The 22,218-nt window shown below is 42.8% G+C and overlaps 1 protein-coding gene across 2 annotated transcripts in view; it reads right to left on the bottom strand.

Moving 5' to 3' along the window:
• The window catches only part of COL19A1 (collagen type XIX alpha 1 chain), an 895,475-nt gene that overhangs the window by 651,246 nt on the left and 222,011 nt on the right, over nt 1–22,218 (bottom strand). For both annotated transcript variants that reach the window (XM_089681326.1, XM_089681327.1), the window contains exons 8-9: nt 10,819–10,932; nt 7,608–7,670 (exon numbers count right to left, since the gene is read on the bottom strand). In XM_089681326.1, the coding sequence (XP_089537452.1) occupies nt 7,608–7,670; nt 10,819–10,932 (177 nt within the window). The remainder of the gene's footprint in view (nt 1–7,607; nt 7,671–10,818; nt 10,933–22,218) is intronic.

Genomic DNA, 22,218 nt, shown 5'->3' with positions numbered 1-22,218 from the left:
AGTAATAGCCTTGTAGGCAGAGGCAGAGGCAGAGTGTTGGGTATTGAATAAAGGCAATGCATATGAAAAAACAATTGTGTAGCAGTGAGAGGTCTAAGTTTGTAGACAGCATAGCACAATTTGTAGCCCTTATAGCTGAATCAACAGCGCAGGAAGTTCTCTGATACTAGTTGTGAAGGTGGCTTATGTGCACAACTGACCAGATACACTACCACCACAGTGGATTTTAATTAAAATTGTAATTAAAAAATACTGATATAATAACAAAGCCTTTTTTAAACAAATTCAATAACAATGTTAGTTGATGAACTCACTCAGCTCTAACATAATTGATTAATATGTGAGAAATTCTATGAATGCACATCGGATTGCAACATCTTTTTTTGTAAAATGTGCTTCCTGAGATCCTATTGATTGGAAACCAATCCTTACCAACTTCCACCTCAGTTCACTAAAATTTTTTACTTACAATTTGAAATAAAAGCGCTATTACCATTTACCATACAAAGAGTATGATTATTGTTAATTAACACAATGTTATATAGAGTACACAGCAAGTTGATGTGAAATATAGGTTTTCTCATATGCCTATCCTTATTTCTTTCAGTTGTAACCACACTCATTTACCTAGCAGATAACCTTTGTGCTAGAACCTTGGTGCTAGCATATGACAGAGCCAAAAGTCATTTCAAACTCAGAAGTCAAGCAAACACTTCCACTACTAATACTGTCACTACTAATATTTAGTGAATTACTTGCATAGTGTAAGACAGAATTTGAGGGACTGATTTACTAAAGTGAGACACTAGTGCAGCAAACCAAATAATATTTGTGTTGACCTGTCTCTCAAACATCCAATCATGACAATAAGGAGAAGAAACTATTTAAATGTTGCTGCAAATGGTTGAAAGTTTGAAAAGGACACCAATTCCCTTTACCCACTACTTTTCACTACAATTCTAGATACATATTTTAGAACATTAAGCCCCTAATGTTTTTCTTCAAAATGAAACTGCATCAATTCACATAATTACAGCCTTGTAACCTTTTTCTCACAGCTACATATTAGATCTACCTTAGATAGTTTACATTATAGTATTTCATTGCAAGCCACAAGACTGCAGATGGCAACAAGCCATCAGCAAGATGAATGAGGGAAACAAGTGTGATTTACGCCTTGTCATGATATTTAATTGCATAATCCACCACTTCCTTGGCTACTCTATTTTAGGAGGAGCATCTAGATGGGTTGACTCACAGCTAACTTTAGGCTTGCTGCATAATACATTGATATCATACCTTGTCTACCAAATACACAAGTGAGGTTGAAAGCATTTCTTGCTAATACATTTAGCAGTCTACATACTGTGTGTGTGGTTTCTTCACTATGGAAAAATATCTTTTAATTTGCCAACATGATTCCTTTTTTTAGATGATATACAGTATGTGCCTATTCCAAAAAAATTGATGGATTATGGAAACACAATGTAAAATATTATTTATACTCCATTCTTTGATTCAAAATAAAAGTTAAAGATAACCTCTAGGATCCTCCAAAAAATTGCTCTAATTTACTTACCTAAATCTAAGGTCACATGATGCTTCAGTCCCAAGTCTTCTCTCTTTTTCTGTGTACAGGAGGAAGGGTGTCCTTTTTTGAGTATCCTGGTAATGATGTCAGTGTGGGGGGACGGCAGAGACAGGCAGATATATGCACATCTGCATTTACCAGTCCTCAGCACCCAGAAAAGGTGCTGGTGAGGGACCCAGATGGGAGACTTGGGTGAGTATAACATCACTTCACAATGCATTTAAAAACTATTTATATATATTGAATGATTAGAGGGGGAGTGGGAGGGGGAGAGGGTAGTTATGTTTTGCCCGAAAATGGACTTTAAAGTATATTTAAACCCTCACCTTGTAGTTGTAAAACAACCCATTCAATTTAAAACAGAACTGAAAGGCAAAACATTTGTGTATAGATATAAATAATATTAAAAATACCCTTTTTTTCCCCAGTTAAGTGAGTGCATACCCTTGAAGCTTTTTTTGCAGCTGAGAACAGAGAGCTATGGGAGGAGAAACAGCAACACACTGAACTTCCCAGTGAAATGCTGTGTGGGGGGGGTGTCAGAACAAGTCTCATCATTGAAGGAGAGCACACTGAGTTCCCAGAACAGCTTGAAACCTGACCGCACTTTGCTCTCAGGCCTAGTGTTTTCAGTTTTTAATAGGAAAACAGAGGGACTGCACCAGGGATTTTTAACACAAAGGAAGCAATACAAAGAGAACAGGATAGTACTTCATACAAGTACATTGTACAGCAGGCAAATATCAGGAATAGGAAATGTTGGGTTTACATACTTTTTTAACCTCACACCACTACACATATTATAATTTTTTCTTTTCATGCCTTTTTTGGCATGCAGGAATACAACAGCATCTTTAAAATGAATAGAATATTTTTATAGCAGCTCATAACAAGTAAGAGTGTACATTTGATGTGAACAAACCAAACAAATTGGTAGCCTAATTTCCTAATTAATGGCAAGTAAGCGTAAATTACTGAGATGTTTGAGCTAGTAGTCCCTAAACTGCATAAAAAAAATAAGTTATAATTTGAACACAATATATATGTTTGGTATTATTATAACTAGTACAATTGTACATCCTCTTTTCAAATTTTGCCATGGAGAAAGTATACTGATCATACACTGAAGAAATCAGCCTTCCACTGCTGCCGCCAGTGCTTTAAAGAATCAAATTGACCTTTTATCAAAGAGGTTTCTTAAACACATTTCACAAGTTGTCAACCCCCCCCCCCCCCACTTCTCCCTTTTCATGACATCCATGTATCTGTAAAGTGGCAGTCACCTGAAAAACTATTAAATCATCTGATTTAGCTTGTAAATGTCTATCCCATAAGGTTATTTAAACATAACAGTCAAAGTTCAAGAGAAGATACAGTATTCATTTATCACAATGAATTGGACCCTTTAGATTCTTGAGATACCATATAGAGGGAGACTGCAGAAAATATAGCTGTTATGTTACACCGTAGATTCTACACATAGCCTGCATATTGGAAAAGGTGATGGTATCACGCCCCATGAATGCTCTTCTGGGATGAAATATTGTAGCAGAAACCAGTGTGATGGCAACAAACCAATTAAACTATTTATAATCATTGAGGAAAACATTCTATATATAAACCCCTTGTAAAATTCCTATGTGTGCATATGATGCTTGTAATAAAGTCATAAATGATTCCTCCAAAGGAATTCAGAGTAAAGGTTAGGAAGAGCTGCATACAAATGGCATTTCTCCCTTTGTCCATGTTCTGTTGATCCAGTATCTTAAAGACTTCATTTACTTTTTACAGAAAGTGGCTCATACGGACAAAGAGCCTCATGTGTTTTAATAGGCTGAGCTCAGCATTGTTAGGATAGGTAGAAGGAGAGTGCAGCTTTTGAAAAGTGTACTCTCCTGCAATGCTAGGGGTGAATGCCAATGACTGCCGAGTCCTGCAAAAGCAATTAACCCAGCATGTAAAGATGCAAACAATTACGTACTGGGCCGGGCAGAATGAGGGACAGAACTAGCCTACAGGTATGGCATCTGCATCTAACTATATTTTAACAAACCGCGCAGTGCGTTTAAAACTACCTGGGCCCCTTGTATGCACAGGCCAGTTTCTGTAAAAGGTGAACTTAGTCTCTTAAAGAAACCCATCAGAATAGGAATATTAGAGCTGCTACTATGTAGCTGTATTTTTTTGTGTAAGCTTTAAAAGTGTTATGTTTAATCCTTCGCAGTGGTAAGTCATTGAGCTGGAACAAATGTGTAAAGCACATGTACACCACCAAATTTAACCATAGGCCACAAGTGGGCAGCACTTTGGTGCCAAGGCAATTAAATCTGAGCTGGTTGTAGGCTCCTAGAGTCTTATAGCTTGAGAATTGTAGTGCTCCTCCCCACATCCAGCCTGTAAAGGCATATTTAGTGAGTATTACCACTACCTATGCTTTCCAAACCCTGCTGCACTGCTCCTCCAAGAAACCCCTCTCAACTGCTCATTTGTAACATAAATGTAAGATTCGAGTAGTTGAGATGTGATCAGTAGAAATATGTCATTGTATATGTAGCTTAGTTCCATGTTATTAAAGATGTTACGTGTTCAGTCAGAGACATATGTTCACCAATTAGCAGCTTCTAGACTGGAGGTGACACCTAGATGCCAATAAAACATTGTCACCAACGTAGTCACCTTCTTGAAGTCTAGAAGAGGAGCTCCAGCCATTTCGGCTTCGGTAAGCAGCAGGAGACCAGCAGTGGCTCCAATGTGTCTCAGAGCTCTGACGTATACCCACAGATCAAAAGAATATATTTAATTTCTCATAAAAGCTAAAGTATTAGTTGCAGAGAGATGAAAATACTTTCTTCTGATTGTACACACTGTAGGCTACATCTGCATGTAAAACTGTATTTGTAGCCTCTGTAGAATCCCGGAGAAACGCAGAAAATGGTTATATGGCGCCTGATTGCGACAGCTGAACAGTGATTGGTACTGTCGCGATTGGACTGATGAGCTGGTGTTGGAAATTCTATCCCTGACTTGGTGATTCACACCGTTCCTGGTCCAATCAACTTTGGGCACGTCAGTACCCAGAACGTCCTGTGGGCTGGTACAGGAACACCCCCCAAGTTTGATTGGCCAAGGGCTAATGTCCAGCCTACATCCATATTTCAATAAATTGAGGACCCTGAGATATGGACGGGGTGATTCGTACAGAGTCGGTTCTATCTGACTGACGAATTGCGGACTTTCTCTGACTTGCTCCAGTCGCAGGATAACTCTTGGTAAAAGTTTTATTTCTGTTTTTATTCCCTTTTATTTTATAGTCAATAGCCAATTGTGTGTCTTTTTGTATTTTCTGTAATTGTTTTTTCTTTGTACATATTTTATGCACTGCCCACTTTCGGGATAATAAATCATAAAATTAATAAGTGACTTCTGGGTACTTAAGCTAGGGCTCATATCTCCTAAAAGATTGTTGTATTGCAGTGTCTATATATGCTCGGTCAAGTTAATTGCCAATCTGTATGCAATTGCACTGCGTGTTGGCAGATTACATGCAGATTGTAAAGTAGCAGATCTGCCAGACAGAGATCTGTGTGTGTGTGGTGGCCCAGCAGATCAGTCTGCAGATAAACTGTTGGGTAGTGGAAAGCTACCGTTTGTTGTGTGTCTGGTGTGGGGGTGTGTGGACAGTGGAAGAGTGATTAACACTGGGGTTCTAGCTTGTAGGATAGCTGGAGGAATCCTAGAAGGGTGTGCCAATTGCTAGACTGCTCCCCAACCCTTAGCGTGCACCAGATTGTATAAAAGATTTGTATCTGCCTGTGTGTGGTCAGCCAGCTGGATTGGAGTGGAGTCTCTCTCTAGTGGTGGCCAGAGGTAGTGCGGGCTGTGAAAGTGTATCACCGCCGGCTTTATATATATGCGAAAAAGTAAGTCCCCCTCATTCCCTCTTTACCCCAAGTCATGGCCGGACGTGCACGCCTCGGTTAGCTAATTGCTGTGGGCGTGTGGGGGGATCCGTGACACCCTCCCAACTGCTCATCTTCTCCAGGAAGTCACTACCTCCTGCCCTTACAACCCAAGTGCGCAGTGACAATAAGTCGCACTGGAACAACTGTGGGGGAGTCAGAAGGGTGAGTGTGTGGGCAACTATTTGCTTTTTGTTGTTACTGAACATAGTTCTAAAAGGAATGGGCGCATGGGGCTTTTTTGTGATAGCAAAGTGTCGCTGAGACCAACTATGGGCTTCCAAATTATTTTGAATGTACACAGTTTACTGCCAACCTATGCATACATTGCCTATACCTTCATGAGTTTATTAACATAGGCTGGTTTGTTGTCATTCTCTCTTAGATTGTAAGCTCCGAGGAGCAGGGCCCTGCTAACCCTCTTGTATTGAACTGTATTGTTGCTGTATTGTCTCCCTTTAGATTGTAAAGCGCTGAGCAAACTGTTAGCATTATATAAATCCTGTATAATAGTAATAATAATGTCTGCTTCAAAAGGATTCTGAGCTGTACTAAGGCTAGCTGCACGCTTTTGTATGCATGGTAATGTGTGTTACCACAATGTGCTACAAGGCACTGTATATCTGCATTGCAGTGAATGGCACCCTAATACACATATGCAGTATGAAGCATTGCACCTACATTTCAGTGCACCAAAACACTGTGAATGTACATTTGTGGCAGTGCACTGCATTGCTAAAAAGAAGTGCAGGTGTACTTTTTGGTTAGTTGGTAGCATTATTAGGAGGCTCCACAGCCAATAATGCTTGCAGAACACTACTTTTTGGAACATAATGGACAGAACATTTGTGAACTACTGTACCCTCTGTATGAGCATTGGGAATAACATTAAAAATGAATTGCAGTGTACATATACAGTATATTGCCATACACAGTAGTAATGCCCTTGATATCATATTGTGGTGTGAACAAGTCCTCAGTGCAAGTTGAAACTTTTTTGCCACAGTGCATAAGGGTATTCCCATTCAGTTCTAAAGGTACCTCAGCATGCATGCACACTCAAAACAAAAGCACCTGACCCTTAACACTTATGTACAGTACATACATACAGTATATGTAGCCTTGTAGTGCATTGGAAATAAAACATGTCATGTACAGTACATTGTTTGGTCAGTGGATGCATGTTGGAGGCTCATTAAAAAAGAATGAGACATGTTTCTGGTGTGCCAATATGGTATTGATTCTCTATCTGTAAATATTTTTAGGTGTGTCAATACGGATCAATTGTGTGTCTGCAAACATACTTCTGGTGTGTCAATTTAGTATTGATATTGTTTCTGATTACATGTTTCTGGTGTGTCAGTATGATGACTATAGTGTCTTTGCAGACACCTCATTATCTTTAAGTGGGATTATAAGCACTGTTAGAATGTTTTAAATCTTGGTAAATTGATTTTGGTTTTGTATGCTATGAGTGTGTTAGGTAGCTGAGGAGAAAAAAGTATAAATCTGGCTCTGTGCATGTGCTTACTCTTCCATGTTTGTTTTTTGTTTTAAATCAGCTAGGGAGTAATGCAGCAAGGATTGGGATGACACATGGGAACCTTCCCCTGCAAATACAAGTAAACAATGGTAGTTCCAAGATTTCTATATTGACAAGTTTCTTTTACCATCCAACAATGTACAATTACAGGATCTGTTATCTTGCAACTTCCAAATCCTCATTTTTAGTATCCATTTTATCATTAAAAAACTAAGTTATTATGGGTATGACTAAAGTCATGCATAAAGAGTTTGGACAGCTACAGCGTGCTTAAGAAGGATAGAAAAGAACCACAATCATGATAAATATCATTCCAAAATATACAAATTCCTTCCAGTATACTGATACTCCTCTGATTCTGGTTTGTAAGTGTGTAGTAAATTTGGTTGTGTAACTTCATGCCAGCTAGGCCTAAACCAGTCTAACTTGTTACATAAATATTTGTTCCCCTTATGTGACAATCTAATTATTAGACCCTAGCAAACTGAGCAGAAATAATAAAAAATATGGTTACCTGTACTCCTGGATCGCCTTTCTGGCCTGGTAAACCAGGTGATCCCGGTACCCCTGATTCACCCTAAGCAAAAAACAAAACAAGTTGGAAATATGTTTACATTATTGGACCTGGAATATAAAGAAGCCTTGTATAGTTTCTCAGCCACTGGTACATCTTGTAAATTTACTTGAATAAAGTGTATTTAAAGCCATTTTAAATTATAGATCATTTTTAATTATAGATAAAGCAGGCAATGGTTGGAAACTCTATCAGGTTATTATTGCTATCTGTGCCTCTCCCAGGCATATTCAGCATCATTGTCCTGATGCCTATTGTCAGAAGAAATCCAAAATGTTGAGTTGTCATTGGTACAAGAGGTAAGAGATATCTTCCAACAGTTAGCAATGTTGCAGTGACAACTAACTAAAAGAGGATTTCCTTTTCTCTAAAGATATCTCTTCAATCTGTTGTGGCTTGAGAAAAGCAATTAAGGAAAATCTCCCAATAGGGCCACAGACAGCAAAAAAAAAGAAAACTGTGAGGGGTTTAACCATGCCATAATCTATCCAAAACCAAAACTGATGCTTAGACCTTATACACTTTAAGCTCATAATAATTACTTAAATAGGTTGCTAGCTTTAAGCATTTTTATTTAAATGCTGAAGGAGTTTTTTTAGACATTTGTTTATACAGTGGCAGCAACTAATTAAAGAGTCCAAAAGAAATGACAATATACATTTATATGGTTGGTATTGATTACTGTACTTTCACAGTTTTTTCCACTTTCTTACTAGGTCTATTCATTGGAAACACATATGCAGACCTTTAACAGCACTTTAGGTAAACTGGCAAACACCAGGGAGTTGTATCCAAATATCCAACATTATAAATTCTGCTGCATCTTCTTCAGTCACAGGCTGGGAGTAGGGACAAAACAAAACTTGGTGTCAAGCCATTTTTTTTTCTTTTTAGGATAGTGTAGAGTTGATCACTATCAAAAAACTATAAAAAACTATCAGTTTTTTGGGGGGATATTTCCCTTCATTTCCTATCCTGCAGACAGCGGGAAATGAGAGAAAATCTCATGAACAGAGTTCTCATCTTGGAGAATTGTCCCAGAAACAGAGATCCCATTAGAAGATCTTCCCTCACTTGACAAATAAAAATGTCTGTATTTCCCAATACTTTGTGTCCCAGTGAAAGTGGTTGCCAGGACAAATAGAAGGGTGAAACTCCTAAGTGAGGACAGCAATAAAGACCTGACAGAGGGTCCAACGATTCCCTTCCCAAAATTAAAAGACCTGAAAAAGAGTTTAGAGTAAATGCAGCACAGAAAAGGTCAGATCTCTAGGCTTGCTGTGATTTCTGTTGGGGATCTGTAGATTATAGGAATGAATGTACAGAAGTAAAGACCTTTTGATAGTCAAACCATCCTTTTTATTTGTTTTTCATTGTGTATTTAGTCATTTGCCTGGAGTTCAGTTTTATTAAACCTTATTTGCAACACTATCAAGTTTGTATAACCATTCATGAAGGAAAGCATGGCATGATTGTATTGAAAAGTCTTAAGATGGAGATACACATCAAAGATGGAGAACCAGCCAAATTTCGATTCGTGTATAGCCCTCTCTGTTCAAAAGACGCTGAACGCTAGACCAACTTCTGAGAACGATTTGCTCAAAAACTAGAAATGACTGCAGCAGTAATCAGTGTATTCTGACAGGGGGAAGAGTCCTTGATGTCATAATACAATAGTGCAGTGGGGGAGATCCCTGCATCCACATTGCTTGTGTGGACTCAGGAATCTGTGATGTTTTTTTCCATTCAACCAGTTGGTTTATTGACAACTCAACATGTATACCTATCTTTAGACTTGCTAATTTTTTTATTTCATGGAGCAGATGCCAAAATCCTGTGATGCACTTATAAATATTAGGATGAAAAATATAGCAGGACTGGAACATTTACAGTTAAATCTGTTGAATGTGTGGCAAGATCACAATGTTATAGAGCAGGTAAAAAACAGGTAGAAATTAAATTTAAAAATGAGTAATCAGTGAAAAACAGCAGTGTTGGTTGCTTTTATTTAAAATGTTGATTCTGTAGAAGAAATGAGTAAACATATTTACTCAGACTGAAATCTGGCACAAACAGAACAGAATATAAAAAGACTGTAAATCTGCAATTATTATTTATATTTTAAAGGCATATGACTGAGGATTTAAGGTTCTGAGTAAAGTATGAGTAAAGTGAATTATTCTATTTGATGGTTAATAGCCCCTTTTTTTTCAAATGAATAACAAAAAGTTAATAAAGGTAGTGGATACTGACCCTAGGATGTGGGATTTATGGAGCGGACCAGGTAAACTGTAGTCATATTCATATTGTTTTGTTTTGATTAGTTTTTCAGCCAAAAATGTCATTGTCAGAGATGCAGATGTATGCAAATCTCCAAATCGACATATTAGCTATGTTAATGAATCCAAAAAAAGTTGTAATTTAATTAACAAATGCATTTGTTTTATTTGGATGATTTCACATGATGCAATAGTAGTTCAGGCTCATGAGGAAATTAATTAAATTTTTGAATTTGTTTGATAATTTGGATTCAAATAATGAATGAATACGAATGTCTTTTCATACCCTAATTCGGATGCACATGATGCCAGTAGATATTGTCTGATCAGCGCATGTAATTTTTTTTTGGTGGGTTGGACTAGCATCTGAAATTATGGAATCCTTCTGATTCAAATCCATTTAATTCAATAAATAATGAATATATAGCAATCTTCTGGAAAAACTGAAAACTTTTCAAATCCACCCAGACCAATGAATATACAAAATTAATGCTGGCGATACAAAATTAATTCTGAAAATGAAAATTACCAGCGTGCACATGTCTAATGAACTTCTAGCAAAGCAGATTTTTAAAAATATTTGTTCATCTTTGCTCTATAGCACAAATATGTATAGTTGTGCAGCTTGTCAAAACTGCTCTGTGCTTGGACACTGCAGTGATAGAAAAAACAAATGTACCCAGAGTGGGTTTAGCAAGCTGAGTACACTGACAGACTTGGCAGAAACATGTTCTTTCATTTATTAAATCACTTCCTGTCCACATGATTTTATTTGTTGACATTTTTTCCTTAAAAATGGAAATAGTGGCAATTCTTTGTACCATTTTCACATAGACCTGTGTAATCATATGCATATATGTCATGATCCATACCTTATTTGGGAAGCAGTAGCATTTATTTTCAGGTGGCAAATCTGTGTTTTGTTGGAAATACACCTTGGCAACTGATGGGGAAACAGGAGGTTCTTGGTCTCCTTGGGTATTGCACTAAAAACAAAACAATTAGTCAACCCTGTCATCCTGAAACAATACAAAGATTCTCCCTGTATTTATCTTTACAGCAATTGTATCTGATTACATAAGGGATATTATTTACAAACAATTTCTCAATGTAAAAGAAAAATCTTTGCAATAAAAAATAGCTGTGATCAACTTGATAAAAGTGATAAGGGAATTAAGCTGTGTTTGATGAGGTTTAAAGGTTACAGCTTGTATATGCTTAGGTAATTATTAACCCATTCCTGCCCACTCTGGTGCCCCTTTAACTGCTTCCCCGCCGCCTTATAGCAGAACTACTGCTACAGGGCAGCAAGGCTGCGCGAAATTACACATATATAGATGACTTTGCATTTTCAGCTAGGGAGCGCGAGCGTCACCCTACCCGTGCGGCAACTGGTGGCTACAGGTGTCGATCACCAGGTCCTGGCCAAAGATTTCCTGCCGACATACAGCGATCTCCATGGAACTGTGACAGGAGAGAGACATGTGTGTAAACAACACAGATCTCTCTCCTGCCAACACTAACATGCTGCTATGTACTTCTCTGCACAGCAGAGAAATACACAGTAGCATGTTTCCCTAGTAAAACAGACAAAGCACACACAGTGAAACATAGCACAGTACATGGTTGACCCTTTGATCACCCCAGATGTTAACCCCTTCCTGCCCTGTGTCATTAGTACAGTGTCAGTGCTTTTTATTAGCAATGATCACTGTCATTGGGATGTCAGTGGCAGTTACTCAGTTCCCCTGAGGGGCAGAATGCCCGCTGCAGTCCTGCAGTTCTGCTATAAGTCACTGATTGCCACCATTACTAGTATAAAAAAACAAACAAAAATAAATTCCAGTATATATACCGCCATTTGTAGACACTATAACATTCATCTAAACCAATTAATTTACACATATTGGGATTTTTTTTAGCAAGGACATGTAGCAAAATACATTTTAGCCTAAATTTATGAAGAAATTTAATTTTTTAATTTTTTTTACTGGATATGTTTTATAGCAAAAATTCTAAAATATTGTTTGTTTTTTTTAAAAATTGTCAATCTGTTTTTGTTTATAGTGCAAACAATAAAAACGCAGAGGCAATCACATATCTCCAAAAGAAAGCTCTATTTGTGGGAAAAAAGGACATAAATTTCATTTGGGTGCAGTGTTGCATGACCGCGGTTGTCAGTTAAGATAAAGTGCCGTATCTCAAAAAATGGCCTGGTCAGGAAGGGGGATAAATCCTTTGGTTAAACTGTCCTGAATGTGCCTCTCATTTGGCTCACACATCTCTTAGGAGACTTAGGAAAGTGTCTGTGCACCTGGTGCTGGTGGACATTTGGAAGATCTTACATTAAGACACCCGGGACTACATGCATTACTCCCCACCACACAACTTGTATCCGACCCTTGATTATTTTTTTAATCTTCCAATTGGACCTTCTGCTTGTTAAACATATGGACATTGGCCTGATGGTAGTATCAGATCATGCTCCTGTTCTGTTTAACATCATGCTTGGACAACTTTCCCAACTCAGAGGCATCTGCAGAAAAAATTAAAGCCTCATTCAAAACCCACAATATGTCCAGGAGCTACAGAGAAACCCAAGAGAATATTTTGTAACTAATGACTCCTCTGAAACATCACCCTTGGTTCTGTGGGAGGCACATAATGTATGATTCAGGGTACCCTCTTTAGGGTGGGGCCCAAGATAAAAAGGAGAAGCAGGCTGAGATAAACTCGCAGGTAGACCAAATTAGGGCCCTTTATTTGCTACACAAACAATCTCTTGTGGCTCAAGCAGCGATTGACTTGAAGATCTTGAGGGGGAAATTACAATCTCTACCTATATCAAAAGGTGAAGTCTAAATTACTTTATACCAGGAAGTTTTACTATGAATTCAGCAGCAAATTGGGCTGACCTTTGGCATTCTCTCACCTGGAGGGGAACTGTTATGATCCGCCAGGTGGTGCCTCAGGCTGCCAACTGACAGACCTACCCAGAGCGTGGGGTCTAAGCCCGGTCTGTGCTTTCACCAGGGCCCCTGATGGTGGGGATGGACTTGAAACAGTCCCGGACCAGGTCACGACCTCTGAGCAGGCCCACCAGTGGCTGAGGAGACCTCCGGGGACGTATGCAGGTACCGGAGAGCCAGATGTGAAGCGGATGGCGGCCCCAGCAGGGTAGTAACGGATCGTGGTCCCGTGGGGGGAAGCGAGGTACAGAATCGGCGGGCAAAGAGGAGTCGGGTCACACGCAGGGTCAGCAGGGTAAGTCAGTCCGTAGAATGGTCAGGGGCAGGCAGCGTAGTCAGGGTCAAACAGGATCACTAGACGGGTGCAGGAACTCAGGATCACAGATAGACCTTGCGGCAATTACTGACAGTGCAGGGCATCTTTAAATAGTGCGCCCTGCACTGTCATTGGCTGCTCAGGACGCGCCCCCGGGCTGTCATTGGCCGCCTGAGGCGCGCCCGTGGCTTCTACTGCGCATGCGCGGCGTCCTGTCATCCCCGGCTCGCCGGGACCTGATGCCTGTGTCCCGGCGTGAGCCGTCGCCAGCGCGCATGCGCCGGCCGACAGGACGCCGCGATCCCTGACATTGCCCCCCCCTATGGGCACCCTCCGGGAGCCCCACTGATCTCTCCACCGCGGGTGGCCACGAAAAAATTCCCGGATGAGCCTGGGGGCGTGAACATTCTGGATGGGTTCCCAAGAGTTCTCCTCAGGGCCATAACCCTTCCATTTTATCAGGAACTGCGTCTGGCCCCCCCTCTTTCGACAACTGAGGATAGTCTCCACTTCATATTCCTCCTGGTCACCTATGGCGACTGCCTCGGGAGGTCTGGATTCACGGTCCGGGAAGGGGTCCGGTCTGGATGGCTTCAGGAGAGACACATGGAACACAGGATGTATCTTGATGGTTCGCGGAAGCTTGAGTTCGTAGGCCACCTCGTTGACTACTCGTTTTACCGGAAATGGGCCGATGTACTTGGGTCCCAGCTTCCTTGAAGGGCACAGCATCTTCAAGTTGGTCGTTGCCAGCCAGACCTGATCCCCTGGTTGAAGCAGTAACTCTCCTCTTCTTTTCCTGTCGAACGCCCTTTTACTGTCCTCTTGGGCCTTAGCGATGGCTTCCTGAATCATTTTGTTATTGACAGAAAAGAAGTTCAAGATGTCTTGAGACGCCGGTACCGGATTTTCAGGCATCAGATCAGGGAGGAATGTGGGATGATACCCGTAATTGGAAAAGAACGGGGATTGACCCGTAGCTGAGTGATTCGAGTTGTTGTACGAGAATTCTGCGGAAGGCAACAACGTCAGCCAGTCATCCTGAAGGTAGGATGTGTAGCATCGTAAGTACTGTTCCAGCGTTTGGTTGGTCCTCTTGGTTTGGCCGTTGGTCTGTGGATGGTAGGCGGATGAAAGCGACAGCTTGATTCCCAGCGCTTTACACAAGGCGTTCCAGAACCTGGAGGTGAATTGGACTCCCCAATCCGACACTATATCTTCGGGAACCCCATGAAGCCTCACTACTTCCGTGCCATTTCTGGTGCTGATGGGGTCTTCTCCAGGGGTACAAAATGTGCCATCTTTGAGAAGCGGTCGACGATCACCATTATTGCTGTGTAGCCTTGGGATGGTGGGAGTTCGACCACAAAATCCATGGCAATCATCTGCCAGGCCCGTTTGGGTATAGGTAAAGGACGTAACAATCCCCATGCCCTACTCCTGGAGGGCTTGTTCCTTTGACAGGTGGGACAGGTCTGGACGTAACGCTCGCAATCCTGGATCATATCTGGCCACCAGAACGAGCGCCGTAGTAGTTCCAGAGTTTTCGTAACCCCGAAGTGACCCGCCATTGGATGGTCGTGGCACTGCCCTAGGACCAAGGTTCGCACTTCTTCCGGGACCATGATCCGGTCTTCCTTCCAAAATAGCCCACCGTGGTTCTGGAGGGGCGACCCAGACGGATCTGGTAGTCCTACAGAAGCGTCGAGAAGTCGGGAGCGAAGCTCCGTTTGTAGAGTGAGGAAGCTTCCGGAAGGTAAGATGGTGTCAGGTACCACTGCGTCGTCGGGGTCCTCAAACATGCGGGATAGAGCGTCTGGTTTTGTATTCTTAGTACCGGGTCAGTACGTTATATGGAATGTAAATCACGAAAAGAAAAGAGCCCATCTTGCCTGGCGAGGTCTCAGTCGTTTTGCCGTTCTTAAATATTCAAGGTTTTTATGATCTGTGAATATTAGGATTGGGTGTGTGGCTCCCTCCAGTAAATACCTCCATTCTTCTAGAGCAGATTTAATGGCCAGGAGCTCCCGATCTCCAATGTCATAGTTACGTTCCGCCGGTGTCAACTTCCTGAAGAAGAACGCCACAGGGTGCAGTAGTTCCTTGGTACCATTCCTTTGGGACAGCACCGCTCCTACCGCGTTTTCGGAGGCGTCCACTTCCAAAACATACGGGAGAGAAGAATCCGGATGGCAGAGAATGGGAGCTGAGGTGAACAATTTCTTGAGCTTTTCGAATGACGTTTGAGCTTCGGGGGTCCACTTAAAGCGGACCCCTTGTTTCGTCAGTTGCGTGATGGGGGAGACCAGACCGGAGAAGTTCCTAACAAACTTTCTATAAAAGTTAGAAAAGCCGATGAAACGCTGTACCCCCTTTTTGTTGGCGGGAATTGGCCAATCTAAGATCGCCGTGACTTTCTGGGGATCCATCGCGACCCCCGCGGAAGAGAGAACCAGTCCAAAGAACGTGATTTCGCACTGTTCGAAACAGCACTTTTCTGCCTTAGCGTATAGCCCGTGTTGACGCAGCCGTTCTAATACCCGTGACACGTGACCTCGATGAACCTCCAGTGAGGGCGAAAAAATTAGGATGTCATCCAAATAAACCACCACGAAAACATCGAGGAAATCACGAAAAACATCGTTGATAAAGTGCTGGAAGGTTGCCGGTGCGTTACAGAGCCCAAATGGCATCACCAAATATTCATAGTGGCCGAATCTCGTGCGGAAAGCCGTCTTCCACTCATCCCCCTCCCTGATACGAACAATGTTATAGGCCCCCCGCAGGTCTAATTTAGTAAATATCATTGCTGAACTCAATCTCTGGAGGCGCTCGGGGACTAGGGGTAAGGGATAACGATTCTTTACCGTTATTTTGTTCAGATCACGGTAGTCTATGCAGGGCAGTAATGACTTGTCCTTCTTCTCTACGAAGAACAGCCCGGCCCTGGCTGGGGATGTGGATGGACGAATAAATCCCTTCCGAAGGTTTTCGTCAATATATTCCCTTAGTACTCCCGATTCCGTTTCAGAGAAAGGAAAGATACGGCCGAACGAGATTTCAGACCCGGGTAGGAGGTCTATGGGGCAATCGTAGGAATGGTGCGGAGGAAGAATGTCAGCTCCTCGCTTACTGAACACGTCCAAGAAGTCATGGTAGGCCGGATGAATAACCTGGGATAGATTGGTGTCGCCATCCAAGCACAGGAGGAACCGGGGAACCACGGATTCTGTGACGTGGCAGTGACTCAAACAGTAAGGCGACCGAAATTGAATAGTTCCCTTTTCCCAGTCAATCTGGGGGTTATGGGCCCGCAGCCAAGGGAGCCCCAGAATGACTGGAAAAAGGGGAGATGCGATGGCATCCAAATGGAGGAACTCCTGGTGATGGTCTGCCATTGTGGTGAAAATGGGTGGTGTCTCCTGGTCCACCACCGCTGATTTTATACTGGACCCATCTGCCAAGAAGATGTTGAACCCCCTTTCTTTGGTCTGGAGAGGGATTTTTTGCCGGTGGGCAAAAGTCAAATCGATAAAACAACTACAGGCTCCTGAGTCAACGATTGCGGTCACCGACAATGTTCCTCCGGGGAGCTGTAAAGACACAGGTATGGCCAGGTAACTTGACTGATCATCCCTTCCTGCAGGTAAAGTAAAAGAAAAGGACGTGGACTTACTCATTTTTGCAGGACAGGAGTGCACCTGGTGACCAGCTTCCCCGCAGTACAGACATAGGTTCTGTGATCGTCTCCTCTGACGTTCCTCGACCGATAATTGGGAACGGGCCAGTCCCAGTTGCATGGGTTCCGGGTTGTCCCCTGATTCCGTGCTTCGCAGATGGCTCCCTGGGGCTGGAGCTGTGTCCCTTGGTGGAATCCATGCCACTCTTTGACCCTGGCTGCTCCTTTCCAGCCGACGTTCCCTTAGTCTACGGTCAATTTGAATGGCTAACTCAATCAGTTTTTCCAGGGAGTCAGGTAGGCCTACTCGTGCCAGTTCGTCTTTGAGAGACTCAGATAGCCCGATGCGGAACTGGTGACATAAGGCCACATCGTTCCATCTGGTGTCTCCCATGCAACGCCTAAAATCGGACGCGTATTCTTCGGCTGTCCGGCGGCCTTGCCGTAGAGAGTATAGGGTAGCCTCTGCGGAAGCAGCCCGCTGAGAGTCGTCATACAAAACTGCCATGGCCTGAAAGAACTCGGTCACGGAGTCAAGATGGGGGTCGTGCGTCTCCATCAGGCGGTGAGCCCAATCCTGGGGCTCATCCTGAAGGAGAGAGACTATAAACCCCACCTTGACGGTCTCGGTGGTGAACGTGCGGGGCTGCAAGTCGAAGTACAAGGTGCAAGCGTTCCGGAAGGCTCGGAAGCGGCTCCGGTCACCACGGAATCGCTCCGGCAGGGGAACGCGGGGTTCAGGAGCTAGGGATGTGGCAACCGCTCCGGATGCCCGGGCAGCGGGAGGTTCTGCAGATGGAGGACTCTGAGCAGGGGGAGTCAGGGGGGCTAACGACTCCATGCGGTCCTCCAGTCGGGCGCAGCGACTGTGGAAATTCTGGAAAGCCTGGGTCAAAGTTGCCAGGTGCTGGCAAATATCCTCTAGGGACGCCGGTCCACTTCCTGGCTCTGTCATGGCCGCAAGGTACTGTTATGATCCGCCAGGTGGTGCCTCAGGCTGCCAACTGACAGACCTACCCAGAGCGTGGGGTCTAAGCCCGGGCTGTGCTTTCACCAGGGCCCCTGATGGTGGGGATGGACTTGAAACAGTCCCAGACCAGGTCACGACCTCTGAGCAGGCCCACCAGTGGCTGAGGAGACCTCCGGGGACGTATGCAGGTACCGGAGAGCCAGATGTGAAGCGGATGGCGGCCCCAGCAGGGTAGTAACGGATCGTGGTCCCGTGGGGGGAAGCGAGGTACAGAATCGGCGGGCAAAGAGGAGTCGGGTCACACGCAGGGTCAGCAGGGTAAGTCAGTCCGTAGAATGGTCAGGGCAATCCGGGTCAATCACAGGAGCAGGCAGAGTAGTCAGGGCAATCCGGGTCAATCACAGGAGCAGGCAGCGTAGTCAGGGCAATCCGGGTCAATCACAGGGGCAGGCAGCGTAGTCAGGGTCAAACAGGGTCACTAGACGGGTGCAGGAACTCAGGATCACAGATAGACCTTGCGGCAATTACTGACAGTGCAGGGCATCTTTAAATAGTGCGCCCTGCACGGTCATTGGCCGCCCAGGACGCGCCCCCGGGCTGTCATTGGCCGCCCGAGGCGCACCCGCGGCTTCTACTGCGCATGCACGGTGTCCTGTCATCCCCGGCTCGCCGGGACCTGATGCCTGTGTCCCGGCGTGAGCCGTCGCCAGCGCGCATGCGCCGGCCGACGGGACGCCGCGATCCCTGACAGGAACAAGCTATACAAATCTTTAGATATTGCCAATTCTTTTTGTGACTTTTACAGTAAACTGTATAATATGGCAACTGGGGAGGATAAACCTTCTCTGTGGTCTGTAGGACTGAGATTGAAGCATCCTTTGCCAAGTCCAGTATGCCAAAGTTATCTACTGAGGCAAAGGATGCTCTGGAATCCCCCATAATAGAAGACAACATTTTTGTAGCTCTAAAAGAGATGAAGCTGGGACATGCACCTGGACAGGATGGGTTTCCTCTTCTATACTACATTTTCAGAGCTTATTACCTCATGCTTTGTTCGAGCTCATAACTCCCTTCTAAAAGATGTGGCCTTCCCTATGAAAACCTTGTGTACACATATTTTCCTTTTCCTCAAGGAAGGGAAGGATGTGCTACAATTTGCTAACTATTACCCAATATCTCTACTAAATGTACATTTTAAAGGAGTCTGATCTGGGCCTTGCTTTAATGGATAAACAAAGGGATCATGTTTCACTTGAACGCTAGTCAACTATTTCGAGAAGATTCCAGGAGGCTGGGTATAAATTATTGGCCAAGTGGTATAGGGTACCTTCTCTTTTAAACAAAATATTCCCTGCCACCTCACTGCTGTTTTTGTGTTTTCAACAGGAATGTGGGACTCTCTTCCAAATTGTTTGACATTGCCCATTAATACGCTTATTCTGGGAAAAAGTCCAGAAAGTAGAATGTGAACTCACGTATATTTAACTTTAGAACTAACCTGAGGCATTCTTGTCACATCTGACCCAGATATCCAAACACCACTATACAAATCATTGCTAGTTCACCTAACATCTAGGGTGTGTATATCTGATGTCAAAGTGTACTAAACCCCCTCAATGGGTCATTGGTTCTCTTTGGTTAATGATATTCAGTTTATTGAGGAACTCACTGCAGCTATGAGGCAGAAAGGGGAACAGCTCCAGAAAAAATAGTTCTACTGGCTGTATATACTGTATATATATATATATATATATACTTATTCTCGTTGTGTGTCCCTGTACATATGTTTCTTCCCCTGTTTACCTTTCTTTCTGCTTTGTTCTGTTCTTTTACACATTCCCCTGATAAAAGGGAAAAATTCTTGGTTCTTCCATGCAGCCGAACAGTAGGATGCCCCTGGAGATTTCATATACTATATTTGCTATGTATGTTGCTAATTTTTGAAGTCATATTGTGGTTTTATTATCTTGTTTCTGGGGCAGTGAGGGTTCCCACTCACTGATGTTATTTTTATGTACTGTGCGACTCTGTGGAAGGATTAAATTAAAGCTTAAAATATACTAAAACAGTTCTGAATGCCCAGGGGTGGGAAGGATTGGTGATTACACCACTGTCACATTGGTCACATGATTGGAAGTCAGTCCCGCTAGCTACAGATATTAGGCTCAGACTGACAGCTGTCTTTGACAGCTTGGTTATTGAGCTGGAAGTGCACAGTAAGCATGCTTTCATCACACACATCAGCCATCCAGTGTCACATATGTGTGGCATGCAGGCTTTAAAGCCTACCATACTGCCACATATACAGTATTGTATGTGTTGGGCAGTCATAGAGGGCTTACAGGGGCAGACTGACAACTCATGGGGCCCCCGGGCATTAGGGGATCATGGGGCCCCTGTGTCCTTGCCCAAACTCAAAAAAGCCTATGAAAAAGGTACCAGGGGCATCTCATGGGGCCCCCTACTGACCCCGGGCCCTTGGGCAATGCCCGAGTTTCCAAATGGTCAGTCTGCCCCTGAGGGCTTAATAAACTTACTGAAATACACAGACATTTTTGCATATTCGTATGTTATATTAAAGAAAGAGTTATGTGTGCTTATTAAACGTTTTATATTGTGCTAACAGTTTGCACAGAGATTTGCAAGGTAGATAGTACAATTACAATAAAATTTAAGACAGCAGGTTTAGGAGGTCCCGCCTATGAAAGCTTACAATCTAAAAGGGAGGGGCAAGTGAAAAAAATTATAATTGTGTGGAGAATGTTAATGTTCAGTTGTTAGGTAGTGGCAGGATAGGCTTTCCTGAACAGCTAAATTTTCAGGGATTGCCTAAAAGTGAACAGAGTAGGAGATAGCCATGATCAGCTTTTAGCCGGTCCCTCCACGCATGCATGGTTCAGTTGTTGAATCTGGGGGATCACTTATTCCAGTGCATGTGCGCAGTCTCCTCGGCCGGATCGTGTGACGTCACACGCTGCCGACAAGCGGCGTGACCGTGTCCAGATCAGGGCTATTTAGGGTCAGGGAGTGTGATGGTGTTCTTGTAGCCACATTTGTGGTTTGACCATGATAGGAGGATCCAGTGTGCTGTTAGGATTCCAAGTAATGGACAAGGCTATATTAGCTCAGACCAATATCTCTCTTCTTTTCTTCTTTTTTTGGGGGCCAAATCCTATTTGTTTATAGGGGCAAACCATGTTACAAGGGAAGGAGATTGATCATCTGTTTTTGCTCTTTACAGTGCTCTTTACAGGTAATGGATAAGGCTATAATAGCTCTGATTGAGATCCCTTTTCTTTTCTTCCTTTATTTGGGGGCCAAAATCCTATTGTTATAGGGGCCGACCACATTACAAAGGAAGGAGATTGATCATCTGTTGTTGCTCCCTACAGTGCTACCTTCGTCGGGAGACAAAAGGGGTATGGGCCTGCAGGCCTTACTAGTGATTGGCTGGGATTGGATGGTCTGCACCAACTGACCAACTTGGACTACATTATTGATGACCAGATATTTAGAGTGTCCACACAAAGTGGGCTCTGTGCTGTTGATAACCAGAATTATATATTTTTCAAGGTACTTGCATTTATTTAATTGTTTAACTATTTGAATAGCTGTTTGCATGAAGGACATGGTCTTTATATGAGTATAGATTAAAGGTCAATTGATATATATTTTTTGAACTACATGACCTAGTAAATACACATACATGTTCTGTCCCTTTCCCCTTTTCTCAGGATGTTTTGATTCAGGTACCACTTATTAGAAATAACTGGGAATACATAATAGACTAAGGCCAGTAGATTATTGGCATAATAGATATTTAGCCAAATGATATTGTGTTGGTCTATACTATTAGCCTGTAAACCTGTACTGCTTCCAACAGATGGTCATGTTTTTTACATGATGTCATCCCTGTTTCCCTGATATGCTTCCATGCCTGGACACCCACCCTGACACAATCTTTTTCTCCGATGACTAATTACCAATTATATATGGTTTCATGGCAATAATTGTAAGTAAATATTTGTCCAATTTATGTTTTAATATACGTGGAAAAAAATAATTTTGTTGTGTTGGTTTACATGCATTATTATATACAGGCGAACAATCAAATTTTGTTTTATTATAGATACACCCTTTCATAGGTCCTGAAGAAGCAAGAAACATGTAGAGCCAATATCCAGCTGAGGTTGTACTAGCTCCATACTATGACAACAAACATGTGTTCTATCCATTATAAAATCATCATCTGCATCAGTGATTTACATTTGGTACCAATAAGGTTATTTGGTCATTTAGGAGTGATCGGATCTCAACTTTGAGGTGCAATTTGTTGTT

This window comes from Staurois parvus, unplaced genomic scaffold (genome assembly GCF_062004578.1).
Source record: "Staurois parvus isolate SC_StPar_1 unplaced genomic scaffold, SC_StPar_1.0 ptg000264l, whole genome shotgun sequence".
Classification (NCBI taxonomy): Eukaryota; Metazoa; Chordata; class Amphibia; order Anura; family Ranidae; genus Staurois; species Staurois parvus.
This window is presented reverse-complemented; position numbering and strand designations above follow the sequence as displayed.